The sequence below is a fragment of the Moschus berezovskii genome, chromosome 12 (assembly GCF_049115385.1).
Source record: "Moschus berezovskii isolate FMDL1 chromosome 12, NW_MosBer_1.0, whole genome shotgun sequence".
NCBI classification, from domain to species: Eukaryota; Metazoa; Chordata; class Mammalia; order Artiodactyla; family Moschidae; genus Moschus; species Moschus berezovskii.
In genome coordinates, this window is record NC_142471.1 from 2,598,544 (window position 1) to 2,615,779 (window position 17,236).

Here is a 17,236-nt window from a genome sequence, read left to right on the forward strand (position 1 = left end):
GCTGGCTTCCGCCCACACTCCAGACACCCTGTGTGTGTGTCTGTTTCTCTTTGTTCTTTTAACATTTCAAGGTGCCACAAACTGGACACACACACCACTGTGAACCGGACAGTGTGTGTGAGTCCAAGCGCAGGGGACGGGAAGCCACCTTCCACTTTCCGGACGCTGGGGAGGAGGGCCTGGAGTGCGCGCTGAGGCCCGAGGACGCTTCCAGGACGGGGTTCGAGCCCCACCCAGTCCCACCATCTGGGGTCAGCGCTTCACACCCAGAGGAGGCCCCTGGTCCCTCGTCCCCAGCCGCACAGGCCGTGGCGGGTGGGTAAAGGATCAGGCTCAGGCCTCTTATCTTGGCTCTGCTCCCAAATGCCTCGTGACCCTGGGGCAAGTCTCTTCCTTTCCCGGGGCCTGTGTCCCCATCAAAAGGGATGAGCCAAGCCCCTTTCGGTCCCAGACTCTCGATTCTTGGTTAGGGACTGAGACCAGAAGCTGGCCCTGCCCTGGGGATACCGGACGGGACACATCGACGCACCACCAGACCGAAGACCACCTGGGAGGACCACCCGGCACCCCCTCGGCCCTCAACTCACCACGGCCGCGAAAGCGTCAGCAGCCAAGGACGTCCAGCTGAGGAGCAGGGCCAGTACCCGGCAGCAGAGCATCCTAGAGAAGCAGCTGCTGGTGGGGTCCCGGCAGAGGCCGGCAGGTGGGGGCCCCGTGGTGGCTGCCCATCCCCCAGCCTTCGGGCCCTTCCTCTCGGCTACGACCTTGGCCCTCCTGGTTCTCAGTGGTCCCGAGGGCAGCCCCAGCCTGAGCCCTGACACCGCCCTGCTGACTGCTGGCAGAGGGAAATGGACCGATGTCCGGGGCACAGGTCGCCAAGGGAAGAGATGGCAGCAAGGGCGCGAGCTGAGCGGCTCTAACGGCTCAGCTGCGGGACAGTCAGGCCCAGGAGGCAGGGGCTGGAGGGGGGAAACCCGCCCTGGCTTGGTGTCCTGATGGCAGGACGGTGGCTGCTTCCCCACCCCCACCCCAGGCCGGGTGCTGACGAGGGGGAGGGAGGGGGCGTCAGGCTGCCCCTGCTGCCCACATGCCCCTGACCCCCAGGCCCTCATCCCTCTGAACGGTGGCACCATCACTCCCCACGCTTGGCCAGCTCTTCCCCCAGACCCAGAGGCAGGCTACTCACGAGGCCAGGAGGCACCTGGAGCGCTTGGCCAGACCCAGGCAGGCGAGGAGGCACAGGACCAGGTCCAGGATGAACAGCAGGAGGTAGGAGAGCCACCTGGGTGGAGCGGGAGCGGCGGAAGGGGAGCACTGCCCGCCCAGGGCCCCTGGCCCGCTGGCCTGATCGTGGGACTAACTGCCCATAGCCGGTGGCTACACTGATGAGACCGGGGGCCAGCCCTGCCCCGGACAGCAAGAACCCAGTGTGCACGGCGGACAGCCCTTGGGGTTCAGGGGGCTGCACCGCGGCCTGTGCCTGGCCAAAGGAGTCACCCTCCCTCCCCCGGCTGAGTGTCTGAACCATCACTGTCTCCTAGAACTTTCTGCAGCGATGGACACGGACCACCTACGCACTGAGCACTCTCTGCCGCTACCTACGCATGGCTGAGAACGTGAAACATGGCTGATACAACCGAGGAAGCGAATTTCTCCTTTTACTTTCTTTTCTCCCTTTAGAATTGAAGCATAGTTGCAATACAATATTATGTAAGTCACAAGCGTATAAAAATGAGTCACAATTTTTAAAGGTTATACTCCATCTATAGTTACTATAAAATACTGGCTATACTCATGTTGTACAGTATGTATCCTTTTCCTTAGTTTTTGATTTACTGTTTACTGTGCACGGGAGTATAGCTGCTCTGCAACGATGTGACAGTTTCGGGGGAACAGTAAAGCCACGCAGTTATACACATACATGTGCCCACCCTTTCAGTTACTTTACCTTTTGCTGTGGGCCATGCGGGATCTTCCTCAACCAGGGGTTGAACCCGCGCCCCCTGCAGCAAAAGTGCAGAGTCTGAACCACTGGACCGCCAGGGAAGTCCCTCATAGCCTTTGTTCCAACAGCCACACGTGACCAGTGGCCACGCCATGGACGGAGCAGGTCTAAGCCATCTCTCGGCAGCCTCCTGGGAGGCATGTATTTGGACCCTGGTTCCCGTTGCTTCTAGAAGACACACACAGTGTCAGACCAGGCGAGGTCTGACGGATCTATGCCACGGATCATAGTTTTGAGGGATCACAGCCACGGATCTAAGAAAGCGCCTAAGAGGCCTGCGTCTTTAACAATGGCGCGACGCAAGGAAGAGTAGCTCCTGTTCTTCACAACGAGAGAAATTCTAACCCAGCACTGCATGGGAAGCCAATGCTCTTGGTAGAGTAAACCAGTGCTCGGAGTGGCAAGGGGATGATTAAACCACCCAGTTCTGGGGGTAAAAACAGTCCAAGGAGGGCTCCACAGGTCAGGACTCCCCATCGTTCATTAGCTTTCCAAGGGCCCCGTCCCCACAGGGCAGGGAAAGCATCGGGATGGTCAGGTGCACCTCGGGGAGCTTTCTCACCTGAGACTGAGGGGCGCAGCTGAGCAGTTTCTGAGCCCTGACTTCCTGGGGTGGGAGGGGTAAGCACAACCCTAAGTCTCTGACCTCTCCTGAGAGGGGCTCTGGGCAGAGACCTCAGGGTCCAGAGGAAAAGCGCTTTCCCCCCGGAGTTTGTTGACTGGTGTCAACCAGCGGGAGAGGAAGAGGGTGTGGTGGGAGGAGGGGACTTGGGTTGAATCTTAATCAGTGATGCGCTCATTCGCTCAGTCGTGTCCGGCCCTCTGCGGCCCCGTGGACTGCAGCCTGCCAGTCCTTTACCCGTGGGATTCCTCAGGCGAGAATCCTGGAGTGGGTTGCCATTTCCTCCTCCAGGGGATCTTCCTGACCCAGGGATCGAACCCACATCTCCTGCACTGCAGGCAGGTTCTTTACCATTAGCGCCACCCGGGAAGGGAAGCCCAGTCTGTCAGGATCACCCCACCTTTCAGACAAGGTCTAGTTTCCGCAACAGCCAACAAAACTCAAATGCGATTTTTATTGTTTAAAAGGAGTGGGGGGGGGCGGGAAGCGACTGCTCAGGAACAAAACTAGATTCCTTCCCACCCCCCAGCCACAGTAGGGGAAATGCCCATCGGCCCCTTCCCCAACCATCCAGCATGCCCTTGTCCCAGATGTGGGCCCAGGAGCCCTATCCCACTAACAGTCCCTCCCTGCTCCACCCCCGCCCCCCACTCCTCAGGCCAAGTCTGACTGCAGATCTTAGAGTAGAGTTTCGGCAACAGGAGTCTCTGCCCAGGGAGCCTTGGGATCCAGCGTTGGGAAGCCAGGGAGTCCTGCCATCCAGGCCATGCCTCCTGGGCTCAGTTCCCCTTCCCGGTAGCACTGAAGGCACGGAAGTGTGGGGGGCAGGCGCCCCCATGATTCCTGGGTCCCAGGGGCCCCAGCTTTCTGAGATCCCGCGCTCCTGATGCCAGTTCTCCCACATCTGCCCAGCCTCCGTCTCCCTTTCCTGCCACACCCTATCAAGCCTTGGCGGGCAGGAGGGCCGGATCCAGGCAGGGCCCCTCAGTTGTGCTGGAAGCGTCCATCTTTGCCTTGGGTATTTGTGCCATAGGGCAGGCGGGGCATCCGACTAACCCTTCCGGAAACACCCAGTGGGTTGGAGGGGGCAGCGAGGGGGGAGGGGTCCTTGGGGCCTGCAATGGGGAGGGGCCAGGAGCTGTGCTTTAAGGCATGCCTCTCCATGCCCCTGTCATCACCCACAGTGGCTCTGAACTCCCTCGGGGCACCCCCCAAGAGGCCAGTCCCACCAACAGTCTTCAGGAACCCTGTTTCCAGCAAGGGGCAGTCATAGGGTCAGGGAACTCAACCAGCCTCCTCCCTGGCCTGGCTAAGGGCTCCCCTCCCCTCACTGCTATTCCCCCCCACACTTGCTGGTACTCACCCAAGTTCTGGCACGGAGGGTGTTTGACCGTGGCCATAGGCAGCGTGGCCTTTCCCAGGGGCCGGATGGTAGGGGTTAGGTGCCCAATCACTGGCATCCTCTGGTCTGAGATGTGATTCTCCACAGGACGGAGCCCAGCAACGTGCATCTTGGGGCGGGAGAGCAGTGCTGGCTGGAGAGCCGGATGAGCTGGGATCTGCGTGGGGGTCTGAAACAAGGAGATGTTAGCTTCACTTGGGGGACACTCCATGGAGAGTGGTGCACAGCCAGGGTTACCCTGAGGCCTCTGGAGCAGCCCAGGCTTCAGAACCCGGCAAGGAGGGGGCCCTGACACCCCCAGCTCCTGTCCCCCTAGGCTCACCCCTTGTCCTGTCACTTCAAAGGACTGGGACTTCCGCTTCCTCTTTGCCTCCAGGGACTCCTCTCGTTTCTTGTTTAGGCTTTTCTTCTGGCCTTGCAGTGAGGGCCAAGGGCCATCGCCATGACGCTCGACCGCCTGGGATGGCGCCTCGCCCGTGCTGCTGGACAGGCTGTCCTCGCTGGCAGTGTGCTGGAGGGTGGGGCTGGGCGGCCGCTTGCAGGCCAGCAGTCCGGGCAACTGCATGTCATCAGTCTCGCCCAGCGAGTACAGGGACAGGCTGCTGTGCCTCATGGTGGGTGCCAGCAGTTGGTGCCCCTCGGCCCCCAGGGCCTGCAAGCGGTACCGGGCAGCCTTCACGGAGATGCCCTTGGTGTCGGTCGGGGTCTCCTTCTTCCCTGTGGCAGGACAGAGGGGCACCCAGCCCGGGATCAAGGCCACATTTTCCTCCCTCTCCTGCACCTCCAACACCCCTTTCTTTGCTGCAGCTCACCCCAACTTGCTTGCTGTTTGAGAAACTTTGGGCAAGTTTCTGAGCCTTCTTTTCATCTGTAAACTGACGATGGTAAAACTAACCCCAGAGGGTTGTGGAGATTGTTTTTTTTTTGGACCATGACACATGACATACGGGATCTTAGTGCCCTGACTGGGGATCGAACCTTCACCCGCTGCAGTGGAAGTGCTGAGTCTTAACCACTGGACCGCCAGAGAAGTTCCAGGTTCTGAGGATGGATTGCTAAGATAATGGGGGTCGCCTGTGGCCACAGGGTAGGGAGGACTCAGACTCTATTTGCTATTACAGCTTTTTCCCAGTGGCAAGCGGAGGGGGCGTGATCCCAAGTGCCACGTGTTCCCCATTCTGGTTTCCGACTGTGTCCCCTGCTCTGTGTGGACAGAGCAGGTGGGTACTCTTCTCTGGGCACCGGTGCCTGTCTTTCTAGAATGATGCCTGGGTGTGTTCAGCAGCGGAGAGGGAAGGAAGGGGCTTCGTGCTGGGTGCTCTGAGCTGTTGAGATGATTCCAGGCTCAGGCTGATGAGGGGGTGGGGGGAGGCAGGGGACACACCTTTGCAGGTCAAGGGGATCTCCGACAGATTCTCGATGCTTTCAGGGGAGGAGTTGATCTGGCCGTTCAGAGCAACCTGAGTGGTGGCCTGTGAGATGAATGGGTTGGGAAGAGAAGCCACTGGACCCTGGGACCCTACGTCCTCAGAGGGCTGTTTTGGAAAAGTTCCATCCCAACCATTGGGTGTCCCCCCCCCGGGTACTCCCACCCCCATCAGGGGAGCCCAGGGGGCCCGTGGGGCCCGCTGCTCACCTCCTGTGTCACCAGGTTGCTGGCCGGGATAGGGGGTGGGGTGGGCACAAAGGAGCCCTTCGCTTGCCAGGCCTGGGAGCTGGCCTTGAACAGTTGGTTGGCTTCACTGAGGTCAGCAGAGGAGGACGGGCAGCTGTTGCCCAGGCTGGCACCACAGGAGTCCCACGCCCACCCCTCCTGAGAACTGTTGCATTGTGGGAAAGAGGACCCCAAAATACGGCTCCAGACCTGTGCCCCCTCCCTGCCTTCCGTTCCTGCTCCATCCTCCCTGGGAAGCCAGGTCTGGGATGGCATCTCTGAGACACGGCCCGGTGTCTCAGGTGGGTTGGACGGCCGGAAGTGGTCCTTAGGCTCACCTCTCAGTGCTGAGCAGAGGGAGGAAGTTTCTGTGCTGGTGGGGGAACTCAGAGTTCGGCATCTTGACGTTCTCTAGGTCAGACTCCTCCGGGGTCGGCACGGTTCCTGGGGGGCTAAACTTGGGCAAGGTGCTATCCTGGGGAGGGGAAAGGAGGGAGAGGGGAGTCGGAAGACTTGGTCTCGGACTGAGTAAACAGCCTGCCTAACACAGGCACACAGTGTGTCTGTGGCTGTAATCTGGGCTGGGAGACCCAGAAGACAGGGGGGCTCGTGTTCTGAGTCCCAGGGGCCAGCCGTGGTCTGCTAGGCATCCCCAGTGGCACCGCCTGGTGGCCTGGTCTCCTGGGAGGCATCTGGGGCCCTTAGTGCTATCTCAGATGGGCAACCCTGATCCTTAGACCCTGGACTGGGACACATGCCAGAGAAGACCACCACAGGAGGGGAGGCTGGCGAGGCTTTGGGTCAAATAACAAGCAGAAGGAGAAGCCAGCTTTCCGGGGATCAGCCAGCTGGGTCCCGAGGCCACCCTAGGTGCTGGCAGGTGCCGCCCTGGTCCTCAGCCCCGCCCTTAGTCATGTGCGCATGGTCCGGCCCGGGCACCCACCTGCAGGGCCTGAGAGGCCAGGCGGTCCATCATGGTGGCGCGCTCCAGGCTGCCCTCCTCCTGCTCCCGCTGGTACACTTCGTACAGCTCCTTCAGGTGCTGCGGGACGGCCAGGTTGCAGTCTGCGGCGGGGGAGCGGAGAGGCAGGGCTCAGCGCGGGCCCCGGGGCCCCCGGCGGGTCGGACACGCGGGGCGGGGCCCCTACCCTGGATGAGCTGCCGCTGGGCGCGGATGATCTCCTCGCAGAGGCTGCGGTGCTGCTCCAGGTGGTGCAGGACCTCGCGGTAGTCGCGGAGCGCGCCAGCGCGGAGCAGGGCATGCAGCTGCATCTCGGCGTTCCGCAGCTCCAGCTCATGCACGCGGCAGAGCAGGCCGAGCGCCTCGCGCTGCTGCTCCGACCTGACGCGCTGCTGCAGCGTCTCCTCCAGGCGGCGGCCCCGCCCGCGCAGCTCTTGGCACCCCTGCTCCAGCGCCAGCTGGGGAGCCGAGCGGGCCGTCAGCACCAGGTGGCTGGAGAGGGGCCGCCCGCGCCCGCCGCTGAGCTTGTCCTCGGCCCTCCAAGGCCCTGGAGGCTGGGCAGCCGGCTGAAGACCCACTCCGAGGCCCGCTTTTCGAACCTGTGTCTTGAACTCTGCAACTGGGGACTGATCCTGGGTGACCCCTCTGTGCCTGCCTTCTTGCAACCCATCCCTGAAACAGGCTCCGTGCAGGGAAGTCGCTCAGTTCTGCCCGACTCTGTGTGGTCCCATGGACCGCAGCCCGCCAGGCTCCTTCTCCCATGGGATTCTCCAGGCAAGGATACTGGAGTGGGCTGCCATTTCCTTCTCCAAGGGATCTTCCCGACCCAGGGATCGAACCTCGGTCTCCCGCATTTTACCATCTGAGCCACCAGGGAATCCAGGGAAATGACCTCCGTGGACCAGCTCAACCCCAGCTCACCTGATGCCCGCTGGACTGGTGGACCCTGAAGCCCCCTGGTATGGCTATGCTCCAGAACAGAGAAGGGCAATCTGGAAAATCCTAATTAGAATGTTGGCTACCCGTTTTCTGAGTCTTTAATATGTGAAAGGATGTATTTACTCTTCTCATCAACCCCACTAGGGTTGAACACTCCCATTTTAAAGATGAGTTCTTGCCTGGAGAATCCCATGGACAGAGGAAGCTGGTGGGCTATATAGCCCATGGGGTAGCAAAGAGTCAGACCCAACTGAGCACACACACAAAGCGTTAGCCCCTCACTGGTGTCCGACTCTGTGACCCGCCAGGCTCCTCTATCCATAGGGATTCTCCAGGCAAGAATACTGGAGTGGGTAGCCATTTCCTACTCCAGGGGATCTTCCCGACCCAGGGATCGAACCGGCATCTCCTGCATTGCAGGCGGATTCTTTACCATCTGAGCCACCAGGGAAGCCCCAGATGCGAAAGAGAGACTCAAAGTCACACGGAATTGGGGCCTGAGAGCCCAGGTTTCACGCCTCCCACAGCCCCTTCCTGCTGAGTCTCTCAACCACCCTTGCCCAGCCCCCCGAGCCCCAGGGACCTTCTGCTTTCGCAGCTTCTTCTGCTCAGTCATGAACGTGGCGATGCTTTTGCGGGCGGACACCACCTCGGCAGGCTCCTTGATGTCTGGCTGGCCGTCCCCGGTGTCCAAGTCCTTCCCGGTGTCATCCTTAGTGAAGGACTCCTTCCGACGCTCCTCCCGCCACTTGAGTGCCTGGCGTGACTTCTTGCGCTTCCAGCTGCCGCAGCCCCAACCCCAAAGGAGACGGGGGATTCAGGCCATGAGGGATGGGGGGCACAAGGTGCGGCTCCAGCTCGTGGCTCCCATCCCAGGCCAGCGGTGCTTACCTGGCGATGGTGAGCAGGTGGCGGGAGATGTCCATCTGCAGCTCCATGCCGCGGTTCTCCAGCTCGAGCAGGCGTCTCCGAATGTCCATTTCCTCCTGGAAGGTGCTGATCAGCTGCTCACGAAGGTGTTCCATCGCAGCCTGTTCACCCCGCCCGCTGTGCAGCTGGACCTCGGCTGCCCATTGAATGGGAAGTGGGAGAGGACAGCGGAGGAGGAACGGTCAGGCCAGGAAAGTCTGGGTCCGCCTGGGCCCTCCCCTCTCTCTTTCTCCCCAAAAGACTTCCGTGCAACCACCTCCTCCAGGAAGACCTCCTAGATTACCCCCTGCCACATCCCACGTCTACACCGTCTTCAGGCGGTGACCCAAAGGTGACTCCCAGCCTCCCTGTATGAACTGGGCTTCCGCCAGCCTTTAGAGCGCCTTTCTGTCAACTAGTAAAAGGCACCCCTTAGACACTGTACTGCCATGTGCTGCAAAATCGTCAAAGCAAGTACAGAAAATCTGTAAGGGAACCGTATCCCTTCTGGTGATGCCGGGCGCAGTCTCACAGCCCTCACTGCAATCCCCAGAGTGAAGCCCGCACACAGCTAAACGCCCAGGTGGGTCTCACTCTGCTACCACTGAATTCTGGGGTCAGGTCTCTGAGGCAGAGATCGCGATTCTGTTTGACAGCTGAAGGACGGAAGGCTTAAAGGCTGCTCAGTCAGAAAGAGCCCGGCTTTGAAGCCAGCGCTGTCTGACCACAGAGCACCCCGAGGCAGCCTGGAGGGGCTCCGGGAGACGGGCTCCCCCTCACGCACGCATGCACCCTGGATGTGGCACGTGTCGCCCCGCTCCAGCTGGGCTCGGTCCGGGCTCCACCCGCCCTGCTCCTCGATCTTGCACTTGAGCCTCTGGATCTCGCCCCGGAGGTCAGCGATGATGTTCGTGTACTGGGCGATGTGGTAGGAGACGCTGAGCAGGTTCTGCTTCACCTGGGGAGGGGGCGGGGTACAGTCACCCGGAGGCCAGGGCCTGCCCTCGGGGACCCCCTTTTCCTTTCTCCTGGATGACAGCAATGACCTCTCCGCCTCCGACTGTGTGCTGTGCTTAGTCGCTCAGTTGTGTCTGACTCTTTGCGACCCCATGGACTATGGCCCGCCAGGCTCCTCCGTCCATGGGAATTCTCCAGGCAAGAATGCTGGAGTGGGTTGCCATGCCCTCCTTCAGGGGATCTTCCCAACCCAGGGGTGGAACCCAGGTCTCCCTCACTGTGGGCGTCTTCTTTACCATCTGAGCCAGCAGGGAAGCCCAATACTGGAGTGGGTTGCCATGCCCTTCTCGGGGGATCGTCCCAACCCAGAGACTGAACCCAGGTCTCCCGCATTGCAGGCAGATTCTTTACCACTTGAGCCACCAGGGAAGCCCTGCCTCCAACCCTACAACCTATCAAACTACATGCCTCCACCAGAGGCATACTCCTAAAATCGTGCCCCCGCCCCAGCCCCGGCCCCTGCGCCACTCAACCTTCCTTGGCTCCTGACTGCGGGGAACGCCCTGATTCCTCATCTGGGGCTGAGGGCGCACTGCTCTCTCTGGTTTCATTCAGCTCACTCAGCCGAGGAACCGGTCCCCTCGCCCCCTCCGCGCGGACACCTCCTCCTCCCTGCCTTGGGAGCCTCCGTCCTTACTGCTCCCTCCCTTCGGCAGTCCCCTCTTCATCCTTCAGAGTCCCACTCACCGGCTCTAAAGAGGTTAGTGGGAATCCCACTGGCCTCCCTGCTCTTGGTGTGATTTCCTGCTATTAATAATACTCTGAACTATCAATTCGCTCTTTTAAGGGTCTCTTCCCACCATTAAGTTCCTTAATGGAGAGAGCAGAGAGAACGCATCCAGCTCCCGAAACAGTCACCGGACAACTGAAGTGTTAGGAGAATGCTGGTTAGGTTCTTAGACTCTTGACACGGGTGGGCCCAGATGACCTCATAGAGAGCCAGGATTCTAACACACTGACCGACGGGGCAGTGACGGGGCAGACCTCAGTGCCACTCCTACCCAACTGGGAAGCCACTTAGCTCCCTCCAGCCTCACTTTCCTCAACTGTAAAGTGAGGACAGAAGTAACGGCTGCCTCGTCTGAGGATCACACGAGATGAACTGATAAGGGGTTCACAGTAGAAGCACTCATAAGTCACCAACACTGTCACTGTTGGCAGTAAAGGTCTGAACGAGCACCTCTTAAGAGGAAACAGGAAGGGGCTGGGGGCCAGACCTTGGGGATGAGCACGGACTCTGAACCGGAGGAGCACAGGGACTTCCCTGGTGGTCCGACGGTCAAGCGTCTGCCTGCCCATGCAGGGCACGTGGGTCCAGTGTCTGGTCTGGGACGCTCTCACATGCCACGGGGCAACTAAGCCCGTACAGCCACCCTTACGGAGCCCACACGCCCCAGAGCCCGTGTCGCACAGGAGAATCCACCAGTCACCACTGTGAACTCGGGAGGAGCCCCCGGTTCGCCGCAAACAGAGAAAGCCCGCACCCAACAACAAGGGCTGATCACGGCCAGATCAAGTTAGAAAAGAGAAGGGGACCCTCGGAAGCTGTGGGCTCCCTGGCAAGTTACGGGGGGCCAGAGCAGGGTGGCTAGGTCCAGTGTGTGTGTTCAGGGGGCTGGGGGGTGGCAGGACCTGGAATCAGTCCAGGGGGCTTGAATCTTGGCCCAGAAAGGCGAGTCCTGGGGGCACACAGCAGGGGCCCCCTCACCCGGGTCTTGATGTTCTTGGCCCGGCCGGCGTAGGTCAGGGTGTTCCGGGACTCCTCGAAGGCGCTGCTCGCAGGGCGATCATCACGTGCGGCTGTTTCCCCCCAGGGAGTCCTGGACGGGCCGGGGGCGGGCGGCGGTCAGCAGGGGGCCGCCTCCCTGGACCTGCTCCCGCCCGTGATGCCCTCGTGGGAGCTCTCTCACACACACGCACGGGTGCTGGACCTGAGCTCCCCGAGGCCCCTCCCCGCCCCCTCTGCCATCTCCCCAATTCTTCTCTCTCCCAGTTTCTTCTCCAAAGTTCGTGTTTGAAAATTTCCAGCATCTGAGTCAGGGTCTCCCAGCTCTCCTTCTCCCCGCCTCATATCCATGAGGATGAGGAAACGTTGGTTGGAACCAGAGCGGGAAGAGCTCTGAAGGGTCCTGGGCTTCTCCGCCATCTCCTTGGGCCTTCCAGGTCACCCCCTTTGCTGACAGTGGAAGGCGCCTTTGTCTTGGCCGGAGAGAGGCTGGTGATGGAGTGAACTGGGCCTGTGGCCGCCGCCTGCCTTGCCCCGGGCTTGCCCTGCCCTCTTCAACGGAGAGAGTACGGGGCTCCCGGGACCTGGGGGCAAAGCCCTCGGGCGCGGCAGTGACCAGCTGAGCGACTTCAAGCAAGCTCCTTCACCTCCCTAACCCTCGGCTCCCTCGGGTTTCTAGGTGGCAGGAGCCAGCTCTCGTACCCACAGCCTGTAGGTGCAGTGATGCTGGCGGGCTGATGCCCAGCGTCAGGTCACCTGCAGCTCTGCCATCAGCCCAGCCAGACCTCTGCTGGGGCCCCACATCCAGCACTTACTGCCGTGAGCCCTTGGGGAGGTTACTTAGCCTCCCAGTGCCTCAGTTTCCTTGTCTGCAAATGGAAATAATGACCCCCTAACTCAGATACGCTGACCCGATAGAAACAACTGCCGAGAATTCCCTGGCCGTCCAGCAGTTAGGACTCCATGCTTTCACTGCTGAGGGCCCGAGGTTCAATCCCTCGTTGGGAAATTAAGATCTCACAAGTCATGCAGAATGGCTCCTTCCTCTCCAAAAAGGAGCTGGGTGTGGCGGGGGGTGAAGCACTGCATTCAGAGCCCAGCCAGGAGCTTGCCCCAACCCCACAACAGCAGCCTCTGGGAGCCACGAGACTGACTGTCCACCTGAACCCCCAAATCCAGATGACTCCCAGTTCCCTCAAACCCACAGCCCTGGGGCTGGCGGGAGGGGGGCGGTCAGATGCTCAGATGCAACCTCTTTCCCTCCCTGCTGTTCACAAACAGGGGCCTGCGAGCGTTTGCTCAGTCGCTTCAGCCATGTGTGACTCTTCCAGACCCCGTGGACTGGCTCCTCTGTCCATGGGATTCTCCAGGCAAGAGTTCCGGCATGCGTTGCCACGCCCTCCTCCAGGGGATCATCCCCAACCCAGGAATCAAACCCACGTCTCCAGCATCTCCTGCATTGCAGGCAGATTTTTTTTTTTTTTTTTTTTTTTACCCACTGAACCACCTGGGAAGCCCTAACACACAGGACACCCAGTTTAGATCTGAAATTTGGATAAATGAGTGGGCTGTTTTTAAAGCATAAGCATGTTCCAAAGATGGCATGGGACATACACAGTGACACCCAAACCGGATGCTGTTATTTATCTACTATTCACATGCAGCTGGGTGTCCTGTATTTTCGTCTGCGAAGCTGGCAGCCCCACCCCGGGTGCCCAGGGCCCAGGCCCGGTGGCAGCTGGTACCGTCAGGAGACGGTGAGCTTGCTGTCGCGATAGTTGATGTACTTCTTGGTACCCTTGTCGCTCAGCGCGTTGATGCAGCTGCCCAGGGCCAGCAGCGAGCGGTTGATGTGGGCCCCCTCTTTCATGCGCTGCCCACGGTTCTGTGTCTGGGGGGCGAGCAGCAGGTATGACTGCCCACCCAGGCCATCCTGGCTTATAAACCCTCTCCCCGTCCCCCAGGGCCCTGCAAGGAAGAGACGCTGAGGACCTGGTCTGCCCTCTGCCCAGGGAGGGCATTCCAGAAGGTCAGAGAACGAGAAGGTCTCTGGATAACAGTGGGGCTTCCTAGGTGGGCGCTGGTGGTAAAGAACCTGCCTGGCAATGCAGGAGACACAGGAAAAGCCGGTTCGATCCCTGGGTCTAGAAGATTCTCTGGAGGAGGGCATGGCAACCCACTCCAGTACCCTTGCCTGGAAAACCTCATGGACAGAGGAGCCTGGCAGGCTACACTCCATGGGGTCACAGGGTTGGACACGACTGAAGCAACTGAGCATGCACGCTGGACAAGAGCAGGGGACAGGAGGCTCCCAAGGAGGGCTGAGAGCCTGGCTCTTCGTCTCCCTGGGGACCGACCCGCTGGCACAGTTAAGGGCAGCGCCGAGGGCGAGATGGAGGGAGGTCGAGACTTCCCAGGCAGCTCGGCTGGGAGCCGGCACGGCCGTGGGCTCCCCGCTCTAGAGAGAGAGCCAGGCTCCGGAGGGGAAGGACGGAAGTTTGTGTGTATGCGGGGAAGGGCGTGTGGGCATGTGTGAATTGCATGTGTATATGGGACAGCGTGTACATGTGTGTAAGAAGGTGTGTGAGGAACCCCCTGGTGGTCCAGGGGCTAAGACTCCACGCTCCCCATGCAGGGGGCCTGTGTTCGATCCCTGGTTAGGGAACTAGGTCCCACATGCCACAGTTAAGAGTTTGCATGCAGCAACTAAAGATTCCATGTGCCATAACTAAGACCCAAAGCAGCTAATACATAAATAAATAAATAAATAATAAGTAAATATATATATTTAAAGCGTCTGCCTCCAAAGCTGGAAGATCCCCTGGAGAAGGAAACGGTAACTCACTCCAGTATTCTTGCCTGGACGGAGAAGCCTGGTAGGCTACAGTCCACGGGGTCGCATAGAGTAGGACACGACTGAGCGACGGAACGGAACGAAATATATATATATATATAAAAAGAAGCCTGTGCGTTAGGAAATGCATGGATTTGTGTGTGAATGGATGTGAGAACAGGACAGGACCAAGTCCCAGGAGGCTCTGCCACCCTCGGGAGACGTCTCTGCCCAGCCTGGTGAAGCAGGATGCGTCTGACCGTGACCTGGGCCCTCCCGGTGGTTCAGATGATAAAGAATCCGCCTGCCATTCGGGAGACCTGGACTCAATCCCTGGATAGGAAAAAGCCCCTGGAGAAGGAATGGCTACCCACTCCAATATCCTGGCCTAGAGAATCCCATGGACGGAGGAACCTGGCGGGCTACAGTCATCCGCAGGGTTGCAAAGAGCCGGACATGACTGAGCGACTTTCACTTGGGCCCTCCTACTCTGCTCTTCCCTGTACCTGGAGGGGCCCCAGCCCTGGGGACGTAGGCTCCTGCCTGCCCAGGGCTCACTCACTGTGTGGTGTGGGGAGGGGGGACAAAGCAGCAGAGGCCCACCTCTTCCCTCTTCCGGACAAGCTCTGCCCAGAACTACTCAGACAAGCAGCACCAGGGTCCATGCATTCTGGGGGCATCGTAGAGGCCAGGGTCACCAGCCGGCCCCATCACTGGGCCAGGCACGCGTTTGGGTAGAGGGCTTCCCATATGAGCACCCCCTGCTTTTTTTCTCCCAGATCGAAAGGGCAGAATGGACGCAGGTCACAGGTTTGCTCTGTGGCCCTTAAGTCAGATAAGGGGTTCTTTGAAATCCCCGTAAATCTGCCCCTCTGTCACAAACACACACACATACAGACACGCAGCCCGTACCACCACTGTGTCGATCCACATGGGGCTGTGATGATCTGCCTATGAGCTGAAACTTAAGAGGAAACGTCCCGTTCTTCTGATTCTTCCATCTCCAGGCACCCACACCCCCGAGAGCCATGTAGCCGAACGTCGGATGAATGGATGAACGCTGTGCACACAGCTCCTCTGGAGCGTTTGGTCCACCAGAGATCAAGCGTACCTGCCTAGCTGGCTTCCGCCCACACTCCAGACACCCTGTGTGTGTGTCTGTTTCTCTTTGTTCTTTTAACATTTCAAGGTGCCACAACTGGAAACAGACAGCACTGTGAACCAGACAGTGTGTGTGAGTCCAAGCGCAGGGAACGGGAGGCCACCTTCCGCTTTCCGGACGCTGGGGAAGAGGGCCCGGGATTGCGCGCTGAGTCCCAGGGGCGCTTCCAGGACGGGGTTCGAGCCACGCCCAGTCCCACTATCTGGGCTCAGCGCTTCACACCCAGAGGAGACCCCTGGTCCCTCCTCCCCAGCCGCACAGGCCTTGGCGGGTGGGTAAAGATTCAGGCTTCAGGCCTCTTATCTTGGCTCTGCCCCCAAATGCCTCGTGACCCTGGGGCAAGTCTCTTCCTTTCCCGGGGCCTGTGTCCCCATCAAAAGGGATGAGCCAAGCCCCTTTCGGTCCCAAACTCTCGGATTCTTGGTTAGGGACTGAGACCAGAAGCTGGCCCTGCCCTGGGGATACCGGATGGGACACATCGACGCACCACCAGACCGAAGTTCACCTGGGAGGACCACCTGGCACCCCCACGGCCCTCAACTCACCACGGCCGTGAAAGCGTCAGCAGCCAGGGACGTCCAGCTGAGGAGCAGGGCCAGCACCCCGCAGCAGAGCATCCTAGAGAAGCAGCTGCCGGTGGGGTCCCGGCAGAGGCCGGCAGGTGGGGGCCCCATGGTGGCTGCCCGCCCCCAGCCTTCGGGGTGCATCCTCTCAGCTACGACCTTGTACCCCCTGGTTCTCAGTGGCCCCGAGGGCAGCCCCAGCCTGAGCCCTGACACCGCCCCACTGACTGCGGGCAGAGGGATATGGACCGATGTCCGGGGCACAGGTCGCCAAGGGAAGAGATGGCAGCAAGGGCGCGAGCTGAGCGGCTCTAACGGCTCAGCTGCGGGACAGTCAGGCCCAGGAGGCAGGGGCTGGAGGGGGGAAACCCGCCCCTGACTTGGTATCCTGATGGCAGGACGGTGGCTGCTGCCCCCACCCCCTCCCCGGGCCGGGGGCTGAGGAGGGGGAGGGAGGGTGCGTCAGGCTGCCCCTGCTGCCCACATGTCCCCGGCCCCCCAGGCCCTCATCCCTCTGGACGGTGGCACCGTCACTCCCCACGCTTGGCCAGCTCTTCCCCCAGACCCAGAGGCAGGCTACTCACGAGGCCAGGAGGCACCTGGAGCGCTTGGCCAGACCCAGGCAGGCGAGGAGGCACAGGACCAGGTCCAGGATGAACAGCAGGAGGTAGGAGAGCCACCTGGGTGGAGCGGGAGCGGCGGTCAGGGGAGCACTGCCCGCCCAGGGCCCCTGGCCCGCTGGCCTGATCGTGGGACTAACTGCCCATAGCCGGTGGCTACGCTGATGAGACCGGGGGTCAGCCCTGCCCCGGACAGCAAGAACCCAGTGTGCACGGCGGACAGCCCTTGGGGTTCAGGGGGCTGCACCGCGGCCTGTGCCTGGCCAAAGGAGTCACCCTCCCTCCCCTGGCTGAGTGTCTGAACCAGCACTGTCTCCTAGAACTTTCTGCAGCGATGGACACGGACCACCTACACACTGACCACTCTCTGCCGCTACCTACGTGTGGCTGAGAACGTGAAACACGGCTGATACAACCGAGGAAGCGAATTTCTCCTTTTACTTTCTTTTCTCCCTTTAGAATTGAAGCATAGTTGCAATACAATATTATGTAAGTCACAGGCGTATAAAAATGAGTCACAATTTTTAAAGGTTATACTCCATCTATAGTTACTATAAAATACTGGCTATCCTCCTCATGTTGTAAAATATGTATCCTTTTCCTTAGTTTTTGATTTAATGTTTACTGTGCACGGGAGTATAGCTGCTCTGCAATGATGTGACAGTTTCGGGCGAACAGTAAAGCCACGCAGTTATACACATACATGTGCCCACCCTTTCAGTTACTTTACCTTTTGCTGTGGGCCATGCGGGATCTTCCTCAACCAGGGGTTGAACCCGCACCCCCTGCAGCAAACTGCAGAGTCTGAACCACTGGACTGCCA

General features: G+C 60.0%; 1 protein-coding gene and 1 long non-coding RNA gene across 6 annotated transcripts; one reads left to right on the plus strand and one right to left on the minus strand.

Annotated features, from left to right (window-relative positions):
• The first annotated feature begins 7 nt into the window (after positions 1 to 7).
• Positions 8 to 1,728, plus strand: LOC129555896 (uncharacterized). Its single transcript, XR_016038717.1, has 3 exons — positions 8 to 315; positions 471 to 1,269; positions 1,542 to 1,728. It is a non-coding gene; the product is annotated as an uncharacterized LOC129555896 (long non-coding RNA).
• On the minus strand, positions 1,164 to 17,175 carry LOC129555208 (kinesin-like protein KIF19). Of its 5 annotated transcripts, none has more exons than XM_088841822.1 (14): positions 17,144 to 17,175; positions 16,378 to 16,473; positions 11,218 to 11,329; positions 9,285 to 9,450; positions 8,475 to 8,649; positions 8,167 to 8,365; positions 6,832 to 7,102; positions 6,627 to 6,748; positions 6,022 to 6,158; positions 5,666 to 5,849; positions 5,414 to 5,501; positions 4,352 to 4,746; positions 3,991 to 4,198; positions 1,164 to 1,282 (listed from the first exon to the last, which is right to left on the minus strand). In XM_088841822.1, the coding sequence occupies exons 1-14, from the start codon at positions 17,158 to 17,160 to the stop codon at positions 1,179 to 1,181; spliced, it is 2,274 nt and encodes a 757-aa protein (XP_088697948.1). In that variant the 5' UTR covers positions 17,161 to 17,175; the 3' UTR covers positions 1,164 to 1,178. The 5 variants fall into 5 exon arrangements, with proteins under 5 accessions (XP_088697948.1, XP_088697949.1, XP_088697950.1 ...); XM_088841824.1 differs by lacking the exons at positions 1,164 to 1,282; positions 16,378 to 16,473; positions 17,144 to 17,175 and adding exons at positions 2,372 to 3,742; positions 12,981 to 13,126; positions 14,981 to 15,481 and having other exon boundaries at positions 11,142 to 11,329; XM_088841821.1 differs by lacking the exon at positions 1,164 to 1,282 and adding an exon at positions 3,108 to 3,742.
• Positions 17,176 to 17,236: the final 61 nt, after the last annotated feature.